This window comes from Pieris brassicae, chromosome 13 (assembly GCF_905147105.1).
Source record: "Pieris brassicae chromosome 13, ilPieBrab1.1, whole genome shotgun sequence".
NCBI lineage: Eukaryota > Metazoa > Arthropoda > Insecta > Lepidoptera > Pieridae > Pieris > Pieris brassicae.
Genome location: NC_059677.1, coordinates 4,233,634 through 4,259,235, shown reverse-complemented (window position 1 = coordinate 4,259,235; position 25,602 = coordinate 4,233,634). Strand labels below are relative to the sequence as shown.

Genomic DNA, 25,602 nt, shown 5'->3' with positions numbered 1-25,602 from the left:
TTAACTCTCCGTTAATTGATGTATTTAAATTTTTACTTTACAATATAAAACTGTATTACAAGATAAAGTATGCTAGTGCGCATGTGCCACGACGTGACCTACCCCCTTTTGGCGTTTGTTCGACGTGAATGCGTAAAAAACAATAATACGAACAACTATTTCTGTAGCGGTTATTTTAAGATTATTCATGTACAAGACAATTATACATGTCGAATTGAAAAATTAATAAAATAAAAAAAGATATTGTAAACTAATGTTGCGTACAGTAAGAGTTAAGAGACATATACAGAGTCAAAAACCTCACGGAACTGTTTTCATCAATAAGGTTTACAGATCATGGGTACGAAGTGCCAGGTCACTTGTACTATATAGAAAACCGCTTCCCAGGGCAACTCATATTGTCCGGTGGGCTTGAAGTATGGAATTATCTTTCCTGATACATAGGTTAACTATATATTTTGGAGACCAAAGATGGTCGTTGCACTAGCAATTCTCTTAGAATGTCTTTGATAGTATGCAGATTAGATTAACTTATTACTCAAGTACCAACCACCTCACAACGACGTCCAACGTTCCACGACTGAGCGTTTTTCAAGGTAGTTTTTGCCGCGCACCACCGATATGTGGAACCAGCTGCCCACTCAAGTATTTCCCAACCACTTCGACTTCAGGTCCTTCAAGAAAAGAGACAAACTCTTAAAAGTCCGGCAACGCACTCGCGAGCCCTCTGGCATTAAGACTGTCCATAGGCGGCGGCATCACTTAACATCATATGAACCTCATGCCCGTGTGCCCCCTGTTCTATAAAAAAGAACAAGATTAGAGATTATTTTCTCTCGATCCCTTTGAAGGCATCATTGGAATTTCGATCTCTTAATATCAGTAGCGCTAATGTAACCTTGGAATCGCGCTGGTACTAAATCTGCTCTAATTTATCGTTCCATAAATAACGTAAACAATTTACAGAAGCTGGTTCTTCATGGCAGTAATTCATCTTTGATTTATGTGTACAAGTCATATTAATAAATCTATTCGGTCAGAAGAAGTTAGCGAAGAAAAGAGAGTAGCAATTCTTGAAATTCCGGCAACGAGCCATCTGGCAATGTCAAGCTTAACAACATGTCTCCTGCCACTTGCCGCCTGTTGTAAAAAGAATGTGAGCTGCACACTTAAGCTATTAGGTCAATGCAATTTTATTATATAATTGATCTGATAAACACATGCCTGTCACAACACACCAACCTACTTAGCCCAACAACGCCGCGAGTGATTGATAGTGTGCACTTTCTGTATTTTTGCCGGTGACGTGCGTCAAAAGCCTGGTTGTGCAACCGATTGGATGGATGGTAAGTACGCAATTATTTGCTCACACTGTGAAGCCAGACAACATTCTAGAACGCCAAACGACTTCGTTGTGCGAAAGCGATAAAGAGAGTTGAAATTGTGCAATTAGGACACCACGCCTGATCAGTACCACTCCTTTTAAAAAACTCAAATTCAACATAACTATATTCATATACAAACAAGTACACTTATGAAGGCCAGAACAGATTTACTACCAGTTCGCATATCAAGGCCGTAGAGCGGACAAGAAGAACTGGCAAGAAACTCTCCGCCACTTTTTCGCTCTTTTCAATCGCCAAGTTTTGAGTCATACAAATTGTTTTAAATTGAGCAAATCAATCCCAAGGATTAGGATCATTTAAATATTCGTCAAATTTATAAAAAGCTTTATTGATTAATTTACTTTTGAATTTATTCAGTGATAATTTTCTGTTGTAAAAATGAATACAATTTCCATAGAAGAATTTGTATATCTTCTGGAGCCTGGTTGCTCGTACGCAGTTTAGTTCTGTTTCCAATTCCAACTGTGAAAGTCACCATTTGTTTTAAAATCGTTTATATTTTTATGTAAATACAACAAGGTATGTTTTTAGTACATACATCTCGAATGTCGGTCAGGATTATCATAGGATCATATTCTGCCTCGACAAGGATGTAACTCAGCTGCAGGCATTAATTCGAACTACTTTTCTGATAAGTCATAAAGCACGCCAAACGTCTCTTAAAAACGCCAAGTGTTTTGTCAGTTGTCGCTTGTCAACGCAGGCAGGCTACGCTCTCTCAAACGTCAGCATACTCCTGCCGTAAATTGTACGAATTCTTGCCAAGGCAACGCTTGCTCGCTTTATGACCCAACTACTAAGTTCTTTCGTTTTTTATATTAGAAGTGAATAGACCCGACAATGATTCAAATTGTACCTAATGTAATTGTAGCAGATAGCGCACGGAACTTGGAAAATAATTCATTTAGACAGCTCACACTTTCCACTGTAGTAATCGATAGTTAAGAATAGATACCAATTATGTTGCATTTCATATCTTTATACACAGGTAACAAATACATTCTGTTTAACTATTTTTATATAACAAGGGACAAACGGGTAGAAGGTTAATTCATGTTAGGCGATACCGCCCATGGACAGTAACACTGACAGAAGGCTCTCGATGGCTACGGATATTGAGAGATCGAAATTCCAAAGATGCTTTTAAAGGGATCGAGAGAAACTCTCCTCTTTTTTGTTTTTATAGAACAGGGGTTAAAAGGGCAGGAGCCTCATCTGATGTTAAGTTATACAGCCGCCTATGGACACTCTCAATGCCGAGGGCTCGCGAGTGCGTTGCCGGCCTTTTAAGAGTTGGTATCCTCTTTTCTTAAATGATCCTAAGTCGAAATTGCTTCGGAAATACTTCAGTGTTCAGCTGGTTTTACATAGTGGTGGCGGCAAAGACTGCCTTAAAAAAGGCTCAGTTGTGAAATTACAGACGTCGATACGAGATAAAATCTACTAAAATTATTAAATAACCATATATCTCGAATCGAATAGATCGTATTAAATTCTGAAAGTTCGAACAAACCAGATCTTTCTCTTTCGACCAATGAATTAAATAATACGTATTTTTCTTCGTCACTTCGAAGTAATGTAATTGTGTTTAATTTAATTTAGCGTCTACAATCGGTGCGATGACGTCATTGAGTATGTATTATGAGACATTAGACATGGGAGCTTTACAGATGCGCGCTGAGAGTGGAACCCTTGTGCTTTCACGCACTGCAGCCCACCACTAATTTGTGTCATCAACTAGCGACTGAAGTATTTTCGAACTATTTCGATTTAAGCTCCTTCAAGAGATACCAATTTATAAAACGAAAGACGAGCCATGTATGGACACACCAGAAGGCTCGTCTTCAGGCGTTATCACTTAATTTTACGTGAGACTCTTGCCCTTTTCCCCTTTAAAAAACCTAATATTGTATTGGCAAACTAAAAATATCCTATTGGCGATTCCTTTAAGGTCTCTGCAGTTAGGCTATGGAATTCACTTCCCGTCCCTATTCGCTTAGCTCCTTCTCTATCTTCCTTTAAATTTCTTCTGTACAAACATTACCTGTCCACATTGTATCCCTAACTTTCTTACTAACTACTGACTGACTTGAGATTTATCTTAAATTATCGTGACTTTACTGTTTTTTTGGTCCTGTTTAGTTTTGTCTTAATAACTGTGTATAACATGTATTTTTGCACTTCTTGCCTATCTTATGTAATTTAATAAAAAAAATCTTTAGTCACAGTAGTTGCCTGGAAGAGATCGCTCGAAAGCGATCAGGCCGCCAGCCTTTTGATTTAAAGATGTTCACTTTTTATATTGTAATGTAACGAAGTGTTAATAAATAAGTAAATATCCACAAGGTTCTGAAAATCTATAAATTCTTTGAAAACAGCCCATAACTTCCTCTTTTATCCCTTTCTTGCCCATTAGGGGCGGGATTATTGGATATCCTTTATTGCGTGTTTACAATGTCGAAGGTTTTTATTGCTTTCCTTGAAAGCCTTGACTTTGGTTTTGTTAAGGAACTGTGGTGTGTGTGGTTCGATTCGTCGAATAATATTGTTTGTCATCGGACAGCTGATGATTGAAAGTTGCCGAATGTAGGTCACAAATAATCTCCATAATCAGAACTTATGGAATTATAATAAGAAAGAGCTTATTTCAAAAATGTTACTATTGCATTGCAAAAATGTAGCCGCTAATGATGGGGAATTTATGAGAAAAATGCCACCCCCACATGTGTGGCGCTCTGGCTTATATATGTATAAAATTTGGTGACACTTACAGAATTTTATTAATTTGTGAACTAAAATGATTTTTATACTAAGCTTTTGGTAATTTAAAAAATCTTTTCGCTAACATTTTAAGACACAACCATACTTGAGTGTCAGTGTCACGTTCGGAGGTCGGAAGAGTCCTCGAGATAAAGCAAGTCGAATATATGTTATATATATATTTATTGGTGTTTCACAACAAATTTATATATATGCTTCGTAAACTCTCTCTTCCATAAGGTTTATCAGTTTATAAATTTACGAATATTACGTTAGTTTAAGTGCCAAAACATATATACGGCCCGTATGTCGAAATACATAATGAAATAAACGTTTTTGACATTTGGTACACAGTGTTGCCACTGGAAATGGGTGGAGAATTACGTAAAACAAGTCGATAGTTATGTTCTATGGTGGTATTTAAGGGATGTTCAAGTAAATGAAACTCTTTGGTTGAAGCTAAGTGTCAACTGTCTTTTCAAGTTTAAAAAGGGCTTATTACATCAAATTAGGGAAAGTGGGAGGCTGTGTATAAAGTACACATGTCAGAAGTGAAACTTCTTTGTAAATTAATTATTACTTAGGTAAATGCCCCAATAGATGATCATGTATCAGTATATGATCACTCCATGTTGTTGCTATATTCACACTGTTTACACAATGCTAATGATAATATAAATAAATAAAAAATCTGCGTTTACAGCACAAGACAGCGAAGAAGTAATGCGACAGAATTTCCATCTAAAGTATCCATTTATTAGATACATCAATCAATAGCGTGTATTTTTTCACCATCTCCCTTTTTCACTCTCTCTCAATCGTTCTCTCTCTTTCCTTCGACATAAACGCTGTACTTCTTTGTGACATTTCCGTCAAAATTTTATTCTCATGCGCCTAAAGAAGTTACAACTGTAACTTTATTGAAATTTGGTTTCATAAAACTAACTGACACATATGTTTGATCTATTGTACATTATCGGAAACGAGAATGTTTTATTACAATTTATGAGTGTGTGAAACTAAACTAAACATTTATGACTACCAAAACTGACGTTTTACAATTTATTAGCAACAAGACTTCATCATGATTGTTACTTCTATTATTCTGATTCTCTGAATATAGTGATATTCTTTAACTAACATTATATTACACCGGTCGATTCAACACCGATTTCCTAGCTAAAAATAAAAATTGTACGAAAATGTTTTACGGAATTACTTGCAGCGTCGTAACCAAATGATGGCCGAGCTAAAAAGCTTTGAGAAAAGCGAAATTCTGTGAAAAATTTAAAAAATATTGGAAAAGTTTCCCTCGTGTGAGTTGATTGCGCTTTCCGTTTAATGAACATTCACGTACCCCTAGTACGAGTTCTCGAACGAACAATTAAACGGAAAGGCTATGGCATCATCGTTAACGAATTACATCACTTTACTAACCTAACCTAACTACTAAAAAAAATAAAAATGACCAATTCGACTTAGGGTCATTCAAGAAAAGAGCGTACCAATTCTTGAAAGGCCGCCAACGCACTTGCGAGCCTTCTGGCAATGTGAGTGTCCACGGTCTCATCACTTAACATCAGGTGAGTCTCCTGCGAGTTTTCCCCCAGTTCTATACTGGAGTTCTGGGAGGATTGGGTTCTATATTGAAGTGGAGGAATTTGGAGGAGGCCTTGACTCCGTCGGAGGTCGTGTAATGTTACCCTTAGTCAAATCTTCAATATGATTATCCAATCGTTCCCCGCCATTACGCTAGTTGATGCTCGGTTGTTTGATCTTTAAAACGTTAAATTTGTTTGCCTACCCATATAATTATGTACTTTTTGTTATTACTCAATATGACTTTGCTGTGGAATGGAAGCCTGGTCAGCCATATCACAGGTTCATACCTAGTTTGGAAACCAGTCTCCCAATACCTTCTCAACTGTTATCTTATTTATTGTTGTAAATGTTATATGGGAGAAAATAAATAAAATTATTATTCTAAATTATAATAATTCTGATTGTCATTTATTTTATCTTTTATAATTGAAATTTTTCCTTTGAAATGTTGTGCACACTTGTTATAACAAAAGCAAGTATGGTTTTTTGTATGTTTGTATATGTTTCGTTCGTCTAAAATAAACAAACATTCATTATTATTATCAAGTACATAAGCAATGTACAGTTATTATATTAATCACTATAGTGAGTAGGTTAGGATATATTGATATCAGCGCGGTTTTGAAGATTTGTGCATGGGTAATCACATGCACAAATCTTCAACATGGAACATTCGTGTTTGGCCTCCGCCAAGGGATAGGTTCAGCTATTACCTGTCTCCACCCAATGGCGAACTGAAGGCATCCGTCAGGTTTAAAAATATATTAAGTTTGAGTTATACATAATTCCAGCAAACCAAATTCTGTAGGGATATGCGTAACTGCGTTTCCTAATCTATAAAAAACTATTACAATCACCGCATTGGGCTATCTTCTCTCTCTCTACCGGCGTAGAGATGTATTAATTACTTCTGTCAATAAACGATTACTTTTTCGTGCTAAACATGTAATAGTTTGTAGTTTACCTATTATACGGTACGCAATTTTCCGTTGTTTAATGTTTTGCGTAAGTTTTTTCGACATTTCAACCCGATTAAGAATTTCGTTGGAGACCTTCTGAATCCATATAAGAAGATTATTCTCAAATGAATAAAGCCAATTTCAAACTCAAACTCGAAATAACGTTATTCATATAGGTAACCAAGTACACTTATGAACATCAACAGAAAATATATTAACGTTCTAAATTTACATTTACAACCAGTTCGCAAGTCAAGAGCGTAGAACGGATAAGAAGAACTGGTTAGAAACTCTCCGCCAACGCGTTTTCGCCAAGTTTTGAGTCACACAAATTGTTTTAACTGCAGCAAATCAATCCCAACTATTAGGATCATTTAAACATTCGTTAAATTTATAATATGGGCTTTATTAATTTCAGTTTAACGTTTTGTTATTATTCAGTGAGAATTCTCTAATTTCGCTTGGGAGTTTGTTGTTAAAACGAATACAATTTCCATACAAGGAGTGATTTATCTATTGTAGTTGTCTTTTTGTACATACCGCAAAGCTTCAAGAATATGATCTGATAGTGTCATAATATTTAATTGAGTAAACTTACGGGAAACATAAGCCCGTATATGGTATTTGTTGTGTGTGTGCTTAAATTACCGTCTCTATCCAATATTGTAATATTTATTTCTTTTCGAGATTTCCATGTTAAGGGTCAAAGGCGCATAGCGATGTAATGAGAGTCGATGTCGCCTTGCGTCTTTCATTTCCGTTATACGATCGTGAATGCCAGTGACATCCGATAATGAAGGCTCGTTAAAAATATGAAAGTTTATTTATCTCTTTATTTATATGTCGAAGCATGTAGGATCAGTGTTGTCCTAGTGGCGTGCGACTCTCATCCTTGAGGTCATAGGACTGTGCACCAATAGACTTTCTTTGTGATGTACGCATTTAATATTCACTCGAATGGTGGAGGAAAAAGTCACTGATCACCAACTTCCTACCTTACTATTTGATAGACAAACTATCATGAAACAGATACAGAAATCTGAGGCTCAGACCTAAAAAAGGTTGTTTTTTAATTTTATTTTAGACGTCAGTTTTAACAATTTTTTCTTGAAGGACCCTAAGTCGAATTGGTTCGGAATTACTTCAGGGGGCAGCCGGTTCCACATAGTGGTGCGCGGCAAAAATAGCCTTAAGAAACGCTCAGTTGTGGAACGACGGACGTCGAGGTGATGCGGATGATATTTTGTATTCTGCCTTGACGTCCGATAATGAGGTAGTAGATAGTAGGTCAACTGTAAGTTCCATCTTTTTATAATTTATTATACCCGCCCATCCCTAAAACAAATAATGTTGATTATATTTATGGATACTAATGTTATAAAGAAAACGTCTAAACTTATTCCATATGCGCTCCAACATAAGACAGTATTTAGTATCATGCGGAGCCCAAACCGAGTCACACTCTAACCAATGAGGATTATATTTCAGGAAATTTACTTCAACTTTCCACAAATTCCAGACTCATAAACATCTAAGAATGCATCTCGCAAGTCCAAACTACATAATGTAAATAATAAGTGTAACAACTGTCTTACTAATTACGAATATAATGACACTCCAAAGATGTCTATTTTTAGTAAGGAAACTGTGAACATTGTTTGACCTAAAAAATCATTGGAGTGAGAATATGTATGATTCAATTGAATTTAAATTCAATTTCCTATCTAGTAACTAGATATAATCTTGTTTGTTCTAGATTAGTTTTATTATAATTTGAGGAGCCTCCTTCAAGAAAGGAATAAAAGCCTTCCTAGATGGTTGTCACACGCGAGCCTTCTGGAATTGAGAGTGGGCATGGGCAGGGGATCAAATCAGATGAGCCATCTGCCCATTTGCTCCATGTTCTATAAAAAAGCAGTTTATATTAATACAGATTTTACAATTCCTTTGATAAGTCTATGAGGATTTAACACTCGCCCGTACGGTGAAGAAAAACATCGCGAGGAAACCGACCTTAAACCCAGAAAGTCGACGGTGTGTGTCAGGCTCGGTTGATCACCTACTTGCCTATTAGATCATTTCTATATATCTCTTTCTATCACAGAGTCAGAGAAACAAAGACGATTTAACATTATTTGCTTTAGAAAAACACTTTTTGAACGGATTAAAGCTATGTTTTATTATTAAAAACTTATAATTATTTACATAATTCTAAATTTTAATTGTTTTCTTATTTTAATTAATTAAATTTAAAATTATGTAAATAGTTATAAGTTTTTAATAATAATACGCATCCTTAATCCGTTAAAAAAGTGTTTTTCTTAATGTGTAAAAGCTATTTTAACAAAAGACAATACTAATGTTTACTTTATTATAAAACAACGTAATATATATAAACAACAGAGTAGGATAAATCGATAGCAGATCAAGGGGACAGACCTAATTTGATTAACGATAATTTACATCACCGGGGAAGGTCAACTCGAAGGCTGTTTCCAACCTTAATTTTCTTCATATACGTGTAGTCAAAGAGTAATCAGAATACGAGTTTAGTTCGGTGACAGTTGTCGTATATATGTTAAATGAAACACTTTGTTTGAAGCTTATAACAAACATTAAATTAGGGGTAGTGAGGTTGCGATCCTAACAAAAAAACTAATTTGGCTTATTTAACGGTTATTAAATCTAAGTGCTACTTTATAAGTGTAGTCGACCTATTGAAGGTTATCGGAAACGAGAATATTGTAGTACAGTTTATGAGTGTGAAGAAAACTATAGTAATCATATATATATATATACACTGTAAACTATATTAAAAATAGAAAGAGAGAGGAGAGAAAAAAAACATGGTTAACAACAGACTACACGTGCTAGCAATCCCAATTTGTAAACAAAAGAACGAACTTATTAGAATGTTCGTATGCATAGTCGAGTTCATTGCAAGTTAGATAATAAAGCGACAAAATAACGTACACAGTTGCGCAGTTTTTACTTATTTTAGCAACTTAAAAAGTACTTTATTACTTAATTCTTGTCGTTGTTGAGAGTGAATGTAATGCTGTAGAGTGTATTGTATGGAAGACAAGCTAAACCTACCAAAGCCTTCAAAGCAAAGCAAAGCCCTCGTAAAATCGAGAGACGTCAAATAGAATATCAAAGAAACTTTCAAGCTAGCAGCATAGCACACAATATTATCAAGAGTCGAGATAATTGTGCGCATTACTATTATTCATACGTCATTAAAGTTAAGCCCTTGTTGAAGTTTAATTAACAAGTTTTGCGTTGTTTCACACAAGCCAATTATAAACTTACAAGCATTCATAATAATATTTTCTTTTGAAAATAATTTAAAACTTATCATTTGGTTTTGTTTATAGAAGAGGGGGCAAACCGCCATCATGTTCATCTGATGTCAAGTTAAACTCCGCCCATGGACACTCTCAATGCCAGACTGTCGAGAGAGCGTTGGCCTTTTAAGAATTGGTACGCTGTCTACTTGAAGGACCCTAAGTCGAATTGGTTCGAAAGTACTTCAGTAGGCAGTTGGTGGATGGTTCCACATTGAGATGGCACGCGGCTGAAGCTGCCTTAAAAAGCACTCAGTTCTGCAACAGCAGTCAAGTTGATGTGGGTGGAATTTCGTATTTTGCCTCAACGTCCGATTATAAAATTCAGCTGCAGTTATTTATCCGAACAACTCCTCTGAATATTCTCCTTGGTAAATATAGTAGAAGATGCAGCAACTTCAAGGGACCAAGCCACTCGGAAAAGGATGGGTAGTCAATGATTCGAACCGCTGTTCGTTGAATACGTTCAAGTGGAAGGAGCTGGTACGGGAAGCTCCCGCCCAGAGGTGAACATCCACGGCCTGAATTTGCGCTTTATACAGTTGCAAGCGATAGCCTGGAGAGAAGTACCGTCTTGCCATGCTGAGCACACTAAGTTTCTTCTCTCCCTCCAAATGACTACGAAACGCGAACGTCATTCGGTATGTCACCGCCAAATAGTCAAATGCAGGCTGTGACTTTAAGGATAGTGTCTTCGAAAAGAGTAGTAGTGACAACTTTTTAGATCTGGACCTGTGTTCATTTATTTTATAATTGATAATGATAAGTTGATGATCATGAAAATGATCGAAGTACTGTGTTAACTCTATATAACGATACTGAGAGGACTGAGATAATCTAGGACTCCTACTTATTAGTCATGATCAACAAAAGTCCACACGTGCAAGCAATCCCAATTTGTAAACAAAAGTACGTATGCATGCCGACAGACTTTATTGCGGGCTAGGATAGCAAAGTGACAAAAGAACGTACACATTTGCGCAATTTTTTACTAATTTTAGCAACTTAAAAAGTACTTTATTACTCAATTGCTGTCGTTATTTTGAGTGTGTAATGCTATATAGTGTGTATCATTATATGGAAGAAAAGCTAAACCGACCACATCCAATTGATTTCGACGCTTTAAGAAATGTTCGTTAAATCGATGGACGTTACATTGAGTTTACACTGTATATGCAATCCGAGGCCAACACCCATTTAGGGCTGTAGCGCCACTGGATCATTATTAAATAGGATATATAGCGGTTAAAACTCCAGACATGTAACAATTGAGTACCAAACGCCCATACAGAGCTCGTTTACAAGTCGTCTATAACATTTTAACAAGTGCTTGAATAAAACTAAATTAAAATGCGTGAAAAGTTTACAGGCACTTGCGCGAAAGTGCATTTCATGAAAGCTCTAACCGTGCGGCACGAAAACGAGAGTACTTTTCATGCTTTTAATCCAGATTATGCACAGAATTTAATGTTTTTATTCATTACTGTGTTATGATAAGGTGGGCTAAAAAGTTCAAAATCTATCACATAGATGGCGCTACTAGTGTTAAATTATGATTTTAGTTAGCATGCAACTTTGATGCAAAAAGTGAGCGCTATTTCTTCTCTACGTGTATATACTTTCTATAACATATTTTCCTAAGTATCTGAATGACCTAATTTTAACATGTGTGAAAAATAATCTAAGTTTAAGTTACTACTAGCAATGCTAACGTCAGCATAATAATCAAAATCAAATATAATTTATTATTTTATTCATTTACATACATGGCTAAATATCAACAAAAAATATTATAAAACTTTTAAATAATTGACTAGTGTTGGCCTAGTGGCTTCAGCGTGCGACTCTCAACCCTGGGGTCGTAGTTTCGATCCGGCTGTGCTACAATTTACTTTCTATATTCGCCTTAAACATTCACTCGAACAATGAAGGAAAACATCGTGAGGAAACCTCTGGCTGACCTTAGACCAAAAACGTCAACATGTGTCAGGCACAGGAGTCTGAACATCTACTTGCCTATAAGATTGACAATGAAACATAAACAAAAAATCTGAGGCCCAGACCTAAAAAGGTTGCAGCGCCACTTAAGAATTATTTTTGTGCATGCCTTCTATAATGGTGATTTCTGTGATTTATTGCCTCTTAGATTTCTGTCAATCTGATAGGCAAGTAGTTGATCAGACTCCTGTGCCTGACACATGTCAACTTTTTCGTCTAAGGTCAGCCGGTTTCCTCACGATGTTTTCCTTCACAGTTCGAGCGAATGTTAATTGCGTACAAAGAAAGTCCATTGGTGCACAGCCGGGAATCGAACATACGTTCTCAGGTATGAGAGTCGCACGCCGAAGCCAACACTGCTAAAAGTAATCAGTAAAAATATATACATTTGCGACATGCCATCACAAAAATTTAATACATTTTCTGTTTGAAGATTTATTACGATTTTATCGTGTTAGTTCCATTGTTTATGGAAGTTAATAAATCAGTGTCGAATAGTATTTTTCTGTTGTCTTTGTTTAGTAAAGTTTTCGTATCGGATTGATAAATTGAATTCTTGTTGCGATTCAATATTTAAAATTGTATAGGCCAAATATTCCGTATAGATTTACACAAAGCGGTGCTGGCCTAGGCTGAGGTCGTATATTTTTGTGTTTTTAAAGAACACGGGGCAAACGGTGATGTGGGCTCTCTCAATTCAAGAGAGCTCACGGGTGCGTTGGGGTTACGGGTTCACGGGACCTATTGAGGTTGTATTTACGATCCCCGGTTGTGCACCAATGGACTTTCGGTCTGCGTAACATTCCCTCGAATAGTGAAGGAAAACATCGAGAGGTAAGCGGAGTAACCTACAGATACAGAAAACTGAGGCCCAGACCTAAAAAGGTTGTACCACTGCTTTATATATAAATAGACTTATAAACGGACTGGAAAATGTCTTAAATAAAAAAACAACAAAAAAATATCGAAATCGCTCGACGTTTAGGTAGATACAAACACTCAGGGGTTTTTTTTAAACTTCGTTGCGTTACAGATAAAATAAACGATGAATTAATTGTCAGAAGTGCAACGGCCTCGCTATTAAGCGATATTTTTAGGCAACCCTAGTAAGAAAAAAATACTAAAAGTTTAGTGATAAATTAACATAAATAAAATTACAATTGATATAAAGATTTACTGACCACCTAACAAATCGATTGGCCTAGTTTTTCTTGGGAGTCCTTCCAGAAATCAGGTCAATTGTATTTATTAACTTTTGTTACTTTCTCTGTTACATGAAGAAAAGTAATGATTGGTTTAATTGAAACGGTAATTAATTTAAAAGGCATCATTTCAGATTAATCATTAACGACTATAAAACCTATACAAAATTGTTATTTTCAATTTCCTTAAGTATTTAAAAAGTTTAATATAGAAATAATCATTTTAAAAACCCGCCAAAACGCAACTTGGACAAGATGGCGTCGCACCTATGACGCAGTTGGCACGTCAACATTTTTACGTGTTAATTGTCATTATTATATTATACACTTGTTATATTGCGATCAACAGTCACAGACGAAATTATCAAGACAGAATATATTAATTACTAGCATCATGGGACATCGAAGCAGACATGTCTTACATACAAAAGAAATCTAATAATATAAGTTGAAGTATTACGTAAGCAGATTTACTGCATTATTTGTAGGAATCAAATTCAAAATCATTTAGTAATAAAGGTAACACAAAGTACACTTATGAACATCAAAAACAGAAATATATATAAAATGCTTCTAATTTTACATTTACTGCCGGTTCTCAAACCAAGGGCGTAGAGCAGGAGAAAAGAACTGGCAATAAATTCTCCTGGAAAAAATAAATTGGCCATTAAAAAGAGTGGCTCTTTTTACTCGCAATTTTTTTTTACACAACGTTTTTAAGAAGCTGCAGCCATTACCATGTTCCACATGATATCTTAAGAAATTAATAATAATAAAATACATAACAAACAAATATTTGTCCTCTATCAGCAGCAGACGTGGTAAACTAGGAGCACGCACTTACTCGTGGGAACAACGCAAATACGTAGACGAAATGACTAATATCACCGTATACACGAATTCAAGTACGACTAGTGACCACAAGTAGCACCCGTTCACGAGTATCACGCATGGCCAGCGATCGGCCCTCTCGCCATGTTTTAGGGAAAGAGACGCATGGACGCCGCCACAAGCAAACGTTTGTTTTCAAACATAGACAATGTGTATAAAGTTAACATAATACCTACATGAACGGCCTTCAACGCCACTTGAACACAACATTCATCAAAATCTGTCCAGCCTTTTAGGAGATTTATTACGATCACATGCATAGAAGACTGTCTATTTGCTGTATAGATAAATAACCTAGAGGCTGCAGCGCCATCTGTGAATCTAAACCATCCAGGGCGCCACTTTGTAAAAAGTCTTAAAATCCGTCCAGCCGTTAAGCAGGAGTTCAGTGACATATACATGTACAGTAGAATTATATATATAAAGATAAATAACATTTAAAAGCCGTTACATCAGAAGCTTATTGTTTCAAATAACTAATAAAAAATTCTAATACCCCATTTTAATAGGATTAAGGAGAGGGTATATACCCATCTTTCTTTAACAAGTTTAAGAGTAGTTTTACAAAAGATTAAAGTTTTAAAAGCTTCTACATAAGTTTAGAAGTTACTGGCCTTTGTTTCTTAGTACATTTATTTCAGCTGTGTGCTTCACATGTATGTATTTATTTATCCATATTGTTTCCTTTGGAGTAGAGACTCTTGGGCCGTGTGGTTCAGCACAGCTAATTAAAGTTTTAAGTCTGGTAGAAAGTAGCGACCCCAGAGCTGGTGCTTTCCTCGCTCAATGGATAAGTATCCCAATACTTCTAGGAAACGCCATATAAAGGTACACTGCCACAGGGACCAAACTTATTAAAATGAAACTTCTTTATCGGGGTTGGAAAAAAAATTGCTAACACACTTTTCGGTTACGCGTCACATTTTTCTCACATTATTGTGCCGGTTCAGTAATGTAACGCAACAGTCGACACGTGTTTGCCGGTTTGCTTCAGTCAATTCGTGAGGTTTTTAAGCTTTTCAAGCTTTTTAATCTTCCCAATTTGCTTCAAGTGAATTAAAACAGTTTTATCACTGGCACCGCAGCCTGCAGCTAACTCGGACGTGGTTTGCGATGGATCCGCTTCCACAATAGCCTTCAATACTTCATTATCAACTTGGGTCTCAGGCCGTCCACGGGGCTTGTTCTGCAGGTCGAAATTTCCAGAACGAAAATGTTGGAACCAAAAACGAACTGTGTTTTCTTTTGCAACATGACCGCCATACACATAATTCACCCTTCGAGTCGTTTCCGCAGCACTAGTGCCACGACGGAACTCGTACTCGTAAATAATGCGATACTTTAAGTTTTCCATTTTGTAAAATGAGTGATGCAAACAGAAAAAAACAAATGAATGACGGTCATCGAAGCACAAATACATGAGTAAATAGCTGTACAAATTTGAATTTGAAATTCCTAACCAAAGAGGAGGTATTTGAGGTCAAAGTGGCCAGTACGACAAAACGCCAATTTCATATGTAAGGACCTAATATAAAGAGGCGTGCAAATGTCATATCAAATTTTACAGTGTCTTAAGAATAATAAGAATTGGTCTCAAACCTATGGTACAAATACTCGCTTACACTATAAAGGCACTTTGCCTTTAAAAATTTAATCACATTCCCCAGAAGAATTACACGGCAGTGATCTATAACTTCTAGGAAGGTGATTAAACAGTTTTATAACCATGGCGTAAGAGTTTTTTGTATACATCGTAGTGGAGCCCTGAGTGGGCAGCCGTGTTGGATGTTAAAAATTCAGTTTCTTTATATTTTAGTGCACAATGTGGCTTTGGTAATTATTATTTTAATTGCCTGACACACCACATCAAACACATCGCAAACCTATATAGAAGCAACCCAAAAAAATAACTTTCTTCGCCCAACGCTTTTTCTCCTTCAGGTGCCCTTTCATGTTTAACCATTTTCTTAAAAACAAAATTGTAATTTCAATACAAAAAAAACTCAAACAATATCTTGTCAAAGTTTGCTGATTGAAAATATTCTTATTGTGCAAAAAGAGATTATGTAGAAATTATTGTCAAGTACAGATAAAATGACATAAGGAATAGACTGGCTGCCCACGATCTATTTTACCGAAATATCCTGTTATTATGTATATATTATTTTCTTTCTTTATTATTTCGTTTAATTAAGGGTAAATCCTATTAAGTTTATCGATCACGACACATTCAGAAATCTAAAGCCCTGACTTTAAGGGTGGCAGTAGATATTATGCTTAAGTTAAACTATTAATATATTTCCTTTAATTTAAGTTCCATACCATACGAATTACTCGATTGGATTCATTATCAGAATCGTAAGCGCGATTTATCACCCCTCTATGTCAAAGTCCAATGTAATTTTGACGTAGGTGAATGAGTTTCATTATCACAAAATACCATCCGTATCACCTTCCACAACTGAGTTTGTAACACTTTTGCAGCGCACCACCACTATGTAGAAGCTGCCGGCTGAAGTAGTTCCTTATCAATTTGACTTACGGTCCGTGAAGAAAAGAGCGTACAGCTAAAAAGGCAACGAACCTTTTGGCAATGGGCTCCATGTATCACTTAACATCAGGTGAGCCTCTTGTCCGTTTGCCTCCCGAAACATAAAAAAGTATGTCAATAACATATAGGATTTGTTGAAACCAGGTCGAACTCAATGTAATTTGAAAAGTCGATTTCACAGTAAGTGAAAAATAAATCTCGTAAAATGAAAAATTGTCGTTTAAAAATCGTAAAACGAAACTGAATATCCGTTTACCGCGTCCTGTTAAACGCCTACTGTTTCCGGTTATTAAACATTATTACATATTTACTAGACGTGACGGCGTTAAATTTTTAATGTCTTTAATTTTTTTTCTACTAATCTACTAAGTTAGAGTGTTCTACTCCCTCAAATACCGGCAACGCACCCACTAAATGTGTGTCTATGGGCTGGTATGACTCTATTATTTATACCATATACAGACACCAGTTGCGTGTCACGATTTCAATATTGTTCAACTTTATAACCGCGTAAAACATTATGGAGTCTTAAAAGCGAATTTATTTGCTCGCCCTGCCCTAGATACGAGTAACACATGCCTTAAAATGAATGTGTATGTCTATAAATTAACTTGATAATTGCTTTTACGCCAGCCTTCAACACGGATTGATGAAGGAAACGCAATATAACCAGAGTAGCAACATTATGCCCCATTGTTTTACTTGCGTCAGTTACGGAGACAGCAAGAACCCTTGCTTTTTTATTTCAGGAGGCAAACTGGCAGGAAGCTCATCTGATGTTCAGTGATGCTGCCGCCCATGTACACTCGCACTGCCAGAAGGCTCACCACCGCGGACTGTTTAAGAAATGGTACGCTCCTTTCTTGGTGGACCCTAAGTTGAATGTGAAATGAAACGACAGACGTAGAGGTAACACAGATGATATTTTGTATTCTGTCTTGTCCAATGATGAGACTCAGCTGAAGGTATTAGTTGGAAAATCTCCTCTGATCGTGAATGCGATAGAAGATGCAGAGAGATCCCATATTTCTATGCAACGCCAAGGGGACAAGCCGCACGGAGAGTGACTGGTCGTTGACGATTAGAATCGCTTTTCCTATTTGCTAGACTGGTTCAAACAACTCACAAGTGTTCCTATAATAGTTTCACGTTGACTTAACTGATACTTAACCTTGCGTCAGTTTCCTATGAATAAATGGATAATCCACTGCCCTCCCTGAGATCGTAGGTTCGATCCTCGGATTTTCTTTCTACGTTGTGTTGTCACTTACAAAGCAAAACAACAATTTACATAACGTAACTCAGTCCTTCCAAACTGGTATACCATCAAATATAAGATGAATAACCAGCAAATAGATATATTTAATGAGAGTGTTGGCCTAGTGGCTTCAGCGTCTCATCCCTGGGGTCCTAGGTTCGATTGCCGGCTGTGCACCAATCTCCCTCTATCATTTAACATTCGCACGAACGAAGGAAAACATCGTGAGGAATCCGGCTTGCCTTAGACCCAAAAAATCTACAGCGTGTGTTAGACACAGGAGGTTGATCACCTATTATATTGATCATGAAATAGTTACAGAAATCTGAGGCCCAGACCTAAAATGGTTGAAGCGCCATTGATTTTTTTATTCAAATGGATAATCACGTATTCGACAATATTGAATTATTCTATTAAACAAGAAATCCTCATCTTACCAATAATTATAAATCAAATATTGTGCAGTACTTCGGACTGTACATACATATCAGTAATTAATTTTTATATACACCGCATTTTTATTTATTTAATAATCAGAGAAAATAACACATCTCAAATACAATATATATATAAAATATAAGTAATTAATTATTATAGAAGTGTCTTTAAATAGCTTTTTTCATATGACAGAACTAAAATAAAAATAAATACAATAATGGACACAAAAATATAAACAGCGGCCGGATGGGATGTTGGTAATCATTTGGAAGATGGGACGGGATTTGTTATGCTACTTCTGTAACGTTAGCCCCGTCTCACCTTCTTCGGACCAGCAAAAATTTGGGGCCGAAGAGCAACCTGAAAATAAAAAACCGCTTCCCCCCAACTTCGATTTTGTTCCCTTTGGGGTAGACACTTGGGCCGTGGCGTTCAAGCGCACAGGCGCTAATTAAAGGTTTACGTTGGCGCCTGGTAGATAGTAGGGAAGACCCCAGAGCTGGTGCTTTCCTCAACGACTAAGTACCAAGTAGCAATACGGCTAGGAAATGCTGCCAGCGTTAAAGATACACACACTGCCGCAGGGACCAAACTCTTTAAATTTGTTTTATTTTTAATTATTTGTATTATTACTGTATAGGTTAAGAATACAGGTCCATTTTTGCATACAACATACTGTCTTTATTGTTATGTATAAAGAGAAATTATAAACTGTAATTTATAGTACATACACAAAAGACAAAAAACGAATTGAAGCAGTAGAATATAACATATCAACATTGTAAAAGTGGTTGTTAAAGGAATTACAATTAAAAACCCCACGAAATCCGATGTCATACATAAGAAAATATAAATTAATTCCCATAGTCTCTGAGCCTTAGTCTGATATTTTATCTAATTAATAATTTATTTTAGATTATATATGTAATAAATTCCAATCAAAGAGTTTAATCTGTGGCTTAAATAATTTGTATATTCAGTGTAAACATTCCACACTCGAATGTATTTGATTGTGTATCTGTGATATTCTAAACTCGATTAAATAGATTGAATTTTAGCTATGGGCAATGAAATGAAAATAGAAATAACAGGTAGAATAGACAATCGTATTTGAGAGATTTTAAAAACTATTTTAGATTTATTAGTGACTATAGAACCTATACAAATGGTTTTTAATTTTGTCAAGTATTTAATAAATCAATATAAAATTAACAATTTCAAGAACCCGCCAAAACCTGACTCTCGACAAGATGGCGTCGCACCTATGACGCAGTTGACGCGTTGACAAGCGTCAAGATTTTTACGTGTTAATTGTCATTATTATATATGTTCTATTTCGAACAAAAACAGTCCCATACAAAATTTACAGTGCCACCCACTTTCCTTGGCCGGTAAGAACGTCGCTGTCGCTATTGGTAGGTATTGCCAGTATATACAAATTAACCATTATAAGGGGAATAATTTGAAGTCATGCAGCGTAACTTAATAATTAATTGAAATGTCTTAATAAAACAATATATACTAAGAAAATACAGTTATAGGCTTAAATAAATGTGACATAAACTTAGGAACAGCTGATATGTTAGGTTAGTACCATTAATATAATATCTTTTAAGATAAGCAATCAGAACCGTTTGATAATTAAACTTTGCCATTGTTATTAACAAGGAATAAAAATAAATACATTTATAGAATTTTATTAGTTGATAGACTAAAATTATTTATTGTACGCACCAAAATGTCGACGGTAGGTAATTTCACCGCCGGCCAATATTACTTGTACAATGTATTAGGAATTATTAGACATGTGTAGGCATTATTTACTAGCAACGTCGATTTGTCTTATCTGTGACCGTTATTTCGTCACGTGACTGACGTTTAAAAATAAATAATTTAATTATGGGTTTTTGGTAAATGAAAGATTATTGTACACTATATCGCTTTTTATAGCCATGTTTTATACAGAATACTCTCAAATAGCCCATTGTCTTCATAGTTATGATCAATAAAAACTGCGTGAGTAAAGTCCACTTTTACTTTTCATCTTCTGACTAGATCTTTTCTATTGCAGGCAATTACAAGAGTGTAGGAGCCAGGCGATGCCACCTAAGTAAGCTAAGTGATTAGTAGATAACAACTTGAATATTTCATGTATAAGTTCTAAATCATGCTTAAAATACAAAAAATGTTACACATTTACATCAATTATATTAGAACCGGAATAACGATCAAGAAAGGAAAAAACACATAATATAGTATATTTGTAAGCTATAAAGGACATAAATGTGTACACAAATTTATCGGAAACTACTAAACAACTATTCGTACATTTTGATTTCGGGTATTCTTAGGTAGTGTGATAAAAAAGTAATAAAGTATTTTTTATAATATAGACTATATACCATAGATATATTGTTAACCAAGGGCGCTCCGACCTGTTAAATCTGGCCCTCAGAATCTGTTTCGTGATCATCAATTTTGTCTATTAGGCAAGTAGGTAATCAGGTTTCTCGGGAGTTTTTTTTATTAAAAAAGGACCAAACTGGCAGAAGGCTCACCTGATGTTTAGTGATACCGCCCATGGACTCAATACCAGATACGTTAGTTACGTTTCCTTAAAACTTTATAATCGGGACATATCCCCAATAGTTGGTCGCGTTTGTCGCGCGCGTCAACGTGCATCCACTCTTTAGGGTTTCAGACTAGTGTATTTTGCTGCGCGTAAACGGTCGTTTCAGCATACGCGCTTCAAGAAACCGGACGCGCGTAAACTGACATTCTGAAGAAACATTGCGATTTGCTTATACGAGCTTAGAAGCGTGTCATTTCTCGTACGAGTTGAGTGTGTGCCAAAAGGCGCGCCTTTACGTGCCTACATCCGCTTCCAAAGACGAGCTTATACGTACGTTAAAAACGCTTGTCTTATCGCTCTTACGAAAGCGCGTTCGAATATACAACAAAATGGCTGCTCATGTAAGTATCTTGATGCGCGCGGCTGACGCCTGCGCAACGCGCTTTCTAACCAAAATCTGTAAACGCATTACACACTTCAATGCTGTTGTGTGTTAGCCTAGGGGCAGCAGCGTAGGACTCTTATACCTGAGATCGTAGGTTCGATCCCTGACTGTGCACCAGTGAAAATTCTTTATATGTGCGCATTTAACATTGGCTCCAACGGTGAAGGAAAACATTGACAGGAAACCTGCGTGCCTTAGATACAAAAAGGTGACGGCGTGCGTCAGGCACAGAAAGCTGATCATCTACTTGCCTATTCCATTAACAAATAATCATGAAATAGATACAGAAATCTGAGGCCCAGACCTAAAAAGGTGGTAGCGCCATTGATTATTAATAATTAGATGATTCAGAGGTTAGCGCAAAAAGCTTTTAATTAGTAAAGATTACTTGATCCTTGTCCCAGTATCAGTTAAAACACTGTTAACAAAGTTAAATCTACTAAGTTTTATTACTTGAAAAGGCAGTAATTTTCAAAGTTTCCATCAAAGGAAAACACGGAGGTTTATGTTATGATTGCACGCTCAATATTCCCCGTACCGGGTACTGTAGACGAAATATATATTGCATTTGAATATTACCAAACTTCTAAGCTTCAACAGAATTAACCCAAAAATAGACATAACTACAGGCCACTGTCTCTTAACTAAACATCTTCGCCCTTGGACAATTGAACCAGTCAAAGATGTAGTCCTGGAATGCATGGCTGTGGCATTGAGCAGAAAACCTTGCAGTATTGAGGTCGCTCCGTGAAGGATGCGAAGTGCAGAAACTTTTGAGCTTCTCGAAGCTTCCGTCTTAATTAGCCAGGAATGAGCGGTATACTTTGTATGGCGAACATTGTGTGACTAGCAAGTCATTGATGAGGAGCAATAATGGTTGCAGGTTTACAAACATTGCCGATTTGAGAGTGACGGAGAGTTCATTGCAAGTTCCTCTCGATTTATGGCCTTGATTTGACTGGCAGAACGGGGCTCTGAGAAAAGCTGCATTAACACAACTCCCACACGGGATGTACCTGAAGAATCTATGCGAACGGGTATATAGCTAAATAGATGTCTCAGTAAATTAAAGTATATACTGGTCTTTAATAAAGTCCTAGGGAAAAGGTATAAGTTAAGGTCATGAACTCGTGTGGTTCTTCATTCGAGAAGATAAAAGACAATTACGTATGTGCTAACGTTGTTTACAGAGTACAAAATAGTGGCATTTTGACACTCAAACTCAAAATAATTTTATAGTGGCATTTTGACACTCAAACTCAAAATAATTTTACACTTATGAACGTCAAGAGAAAAGATGTTAAATTGATTCTAAATTTACATTTACTACCAGTTCGCAAGTCAAAGGCGTAGAGCAGGCAAAAAGAACTAGTTAATTTGCGATATTTGTTTTAAAATAAGTGTTGTTTGCCATAGTCATTTTATATGATGATCTGCTATTTTAACAGAGCACCGAGTTTTTTACGTCGGCTTTTTATCTCGGCCTACAGCCTGTCTTCTTTGCCGATGAGTAGAGATATATACTTTTCTACACCACTCTTTTTAGCCAAATTAAGAGTCATACATTGTTTGAACTGGAGCAAATCAATCCCAAGGATTAGGATCATCGCTTTACAGGCGAGATTACGTTGAGAAAAGTTCAACAGCTATCTATAAATAGTTTAAGAAATGCAATCTGCAGTCCATATAGAGTTGGACTGTGTGACCTTGAGATTTCTAATATTAGAGTTATCTGTACTGTTCGTTGTTGTCGTCGTTCTATAGCGAGTTGGAACTAATTTCCTGTGGGACGAAGCAATCATCAACTGTGTGCCAACTCTGATAGACTGTTTCGTACGTCTATCTATAGATTCATATACACCACACGAATTCATATTTTCAAATACTGCTACAATCGGCATGTGCTTGCATGCACGCTAAATAATTTAATTTCAATTTCACATCAATTTAAAAATGGAATGGTTTTCCAGTCTTAAGAGAAAAAAATAGGTTTGTTTTTAAACTTATGCCATTTTTTTTCACGCATTTACCATTGTATAAATACGATTGTTGTATGTTTAAAAAACATATCTTTAATTAATCGTGATACGATTTTTAAATTTTCTACTTTCAAATTATATTAAAATTTAGATAATTCAATAAAACTGTTTAGAAGTTTAAAAAAAGAACAATTCTGATCTTACTACCACAACACCAAAGAATGATTCGATTTTCAAATATTTACTCTTAACTTACCACATATTATTTTAAAAATCGAATATTGCTCTTTCAAAATATACTAGCGATATATTTTGAAAGAGCAAATGATAAAGCAACAATTATTTTCCATTTAAACCACAGCCAAGTCATAATTAAACAAGATATAATAATGATAAAAATGTCTTTTACGACATAATATTGCAACAATTCCTCGTGTTATGAAAATAGTGATTCGCTTCTCTTTGGAGCGTTGCCAGACATCTTTCATATATATAAATTTCATATATTGTTTGATAGTATTTTTATTGTTAGTTACTTTGTTAAAGGCAAACGTTAATAAAAATGCGAACATAGTGCATTTTTTAATAACGATTCCAAGAAAATACTTAATATTTGCCATACTTACTTTATATTGAGTTTTGGATTGAAATATATATTCACAGTCGAGACTTAGGGCTACGTGTGACTCAAATGACATGGATTTGAGATGGGCATGATACATAGCGTGAATACTCAACTATAAATGAACTCTAATTTAGGGAGAAGTGGGGGTTCCAACTTCCAACGATTTAAGACTAGATGTAGTCTAACTCTCTTATGAGTAACAATATATATATAGTATATTAACGGGATCTATACGACGCAATTTTTTTTATATTACAAGGGGCAAACGGGAAGGAGTCACACCTGATGTTAAGTGATACCGCCCATGGACACTCACATTGCCAGAAGGCTCGCCAGTGCGTTGTCAGCCCTTTAAGTATTGCTGCACTCTATTGGACGACTCTTATAGGATCCTAAGTCGAACTGGTTCGGAAAGAGGGCTGCTGGTACCACAATGTTTAAATAAACAGTTATAACTTATAGTACATTAATCACGAGTGACTGACGTGGTTACATGCTATAATTCAGAAACATTAAAAGGATTTTATATACTGTGCGAAATGGGGCACGGCAGTTGCCAGTTAGGCGTACTAATTAATTAAACTAAAAAATAATTTTTTTTCGTGTACTGTCCTGTGTCCTTGACTCAAAATACTTCACACAAACGACTGTTGTAATTTTTTTAAAGTAAGGAATCTCGCTGTTGACCTTAAGAGCCCTTAAAGCTCAGTTCAGGCTGTTTTGGCGAGCGTAGCACGGCCTGAAATGACGTTTTATCACGCGGCTAGCGCAATGGCGTCTCCTTTGAGACTCGAACTTCGGCTTGGGCTATCGGGTTCGGTCAATCGCCTGAAGGGCAGGACGGAAGCTCACTGGAGTGAGCGAAGTATGTAAAGGTCCTCGCCTTCCCCGGTGAAGGCGTTTTTTTAGCCTAATCTGTTTTTGGATATTTTTATTATTATTGGCTTTTAATTTATTGTTAGCTACGGTAATTGGATCATCCGGATCCGTTAGTATATGTTGAGGCCTCCTACGAGCCTTTTTTGCCGGGAAGGAAATTTTAGTCGGGAAGGGATTTTGTCGGGCAAGGAAAACTGTTGTCAAATTTATACACGCGTCTTTTCACGGTTAGGGCTAAGAAACAATCATTTTAATTGAATACTACCGCGATCTATGTGTCAGCTTACGAACTTTTAAGCCCTCTTATATAACGCTCCATCGAACTAATAGGCATTGTTTTTTCTACACTAATATTATTAAGAGGCAAAATGTGATTGTAGCATTGAATCGGACTCAAAAGTACTGGACAGACTTGAATAATTCTGTCACCATTCGAATCCTGTATTGATCCTGATAAAGAGGCTGTAGAATGTTTACAAATAGTTACGAATCCGAATAAAAACTTCGATAATGTAATGTGCGTGTGTGCGTACGCGTAAACTATTAACAACAGAACAAAGTGATGTACATACTACAGTTTTATAAATGAATAAATAATAATAATCAGTGGGGCTTCAACCTTTTTTAGGTCAGGACCTCAGTCTGTATTTGTTTCGTGATCGTTTGTCAATTTAATAAGCAAGTATCGTC

At 36.1% G+C, this 25,602-nt stretch overlaps 2 protein-coding genes across 5 annotated transcripts in view; one reads left to right on the top strand and one right to left on the bottom strand.

Moving 5' to 3' along the window:
* LOC123717610 (pseudouridine-5'-phosphate glycosidase) overlaps positions 1 to 25,602 on the bottom strand; it is a 165,688-nt gene that overhangs the window by 70,635 nt on the left and 69,451 nt on the right. The window contains exon 8 of one of the 2 annotated variants that reach the window (XM_045673687.1): positions 18,703 to 18,772. The exons of the other annotated variant lie outside the window; for it this stretch is intronic. Coding sequence (XP_045529643.1) covers positions 18,719 to 18,772 — 54 coding nt within the window. The 3' untranslated portion in view covers positions 18,703 to 18,718. Of the gene's footprint in view, positions 1 to 18,702; positions 18,773 to 25,602 lie in introns of those variants that run through there. 2 annotated transcript variants of the gene reach the window in all.
* Positions 1 to 25,602, top strand: part of LOC123717612 (CD63 antigen-like) — a 70,263-nt gene that overhangs the window by 28,396 nt on the left and 16,265 nt on the right. Inside the window, exons 1-2 of one of the 3 annotated variants that reach the window (XM_045673690.1) lie at positions 12,133 to 12,145; positions 20,484 to 20,522. The gene's annotated coding sequence lies outside the window, so the exon portion shown is untranslated. Of the gene's footprint in view, positions 1 to 12,132; positions 12,146 to 12,658; positions 12,907 to 20,483; positions 20,523 to 25,602 lie in introns of those variants that run through there. The other 2 variants (XM_045673689.1, XM_045673688.1) reach the window with 2 other exon arrangements.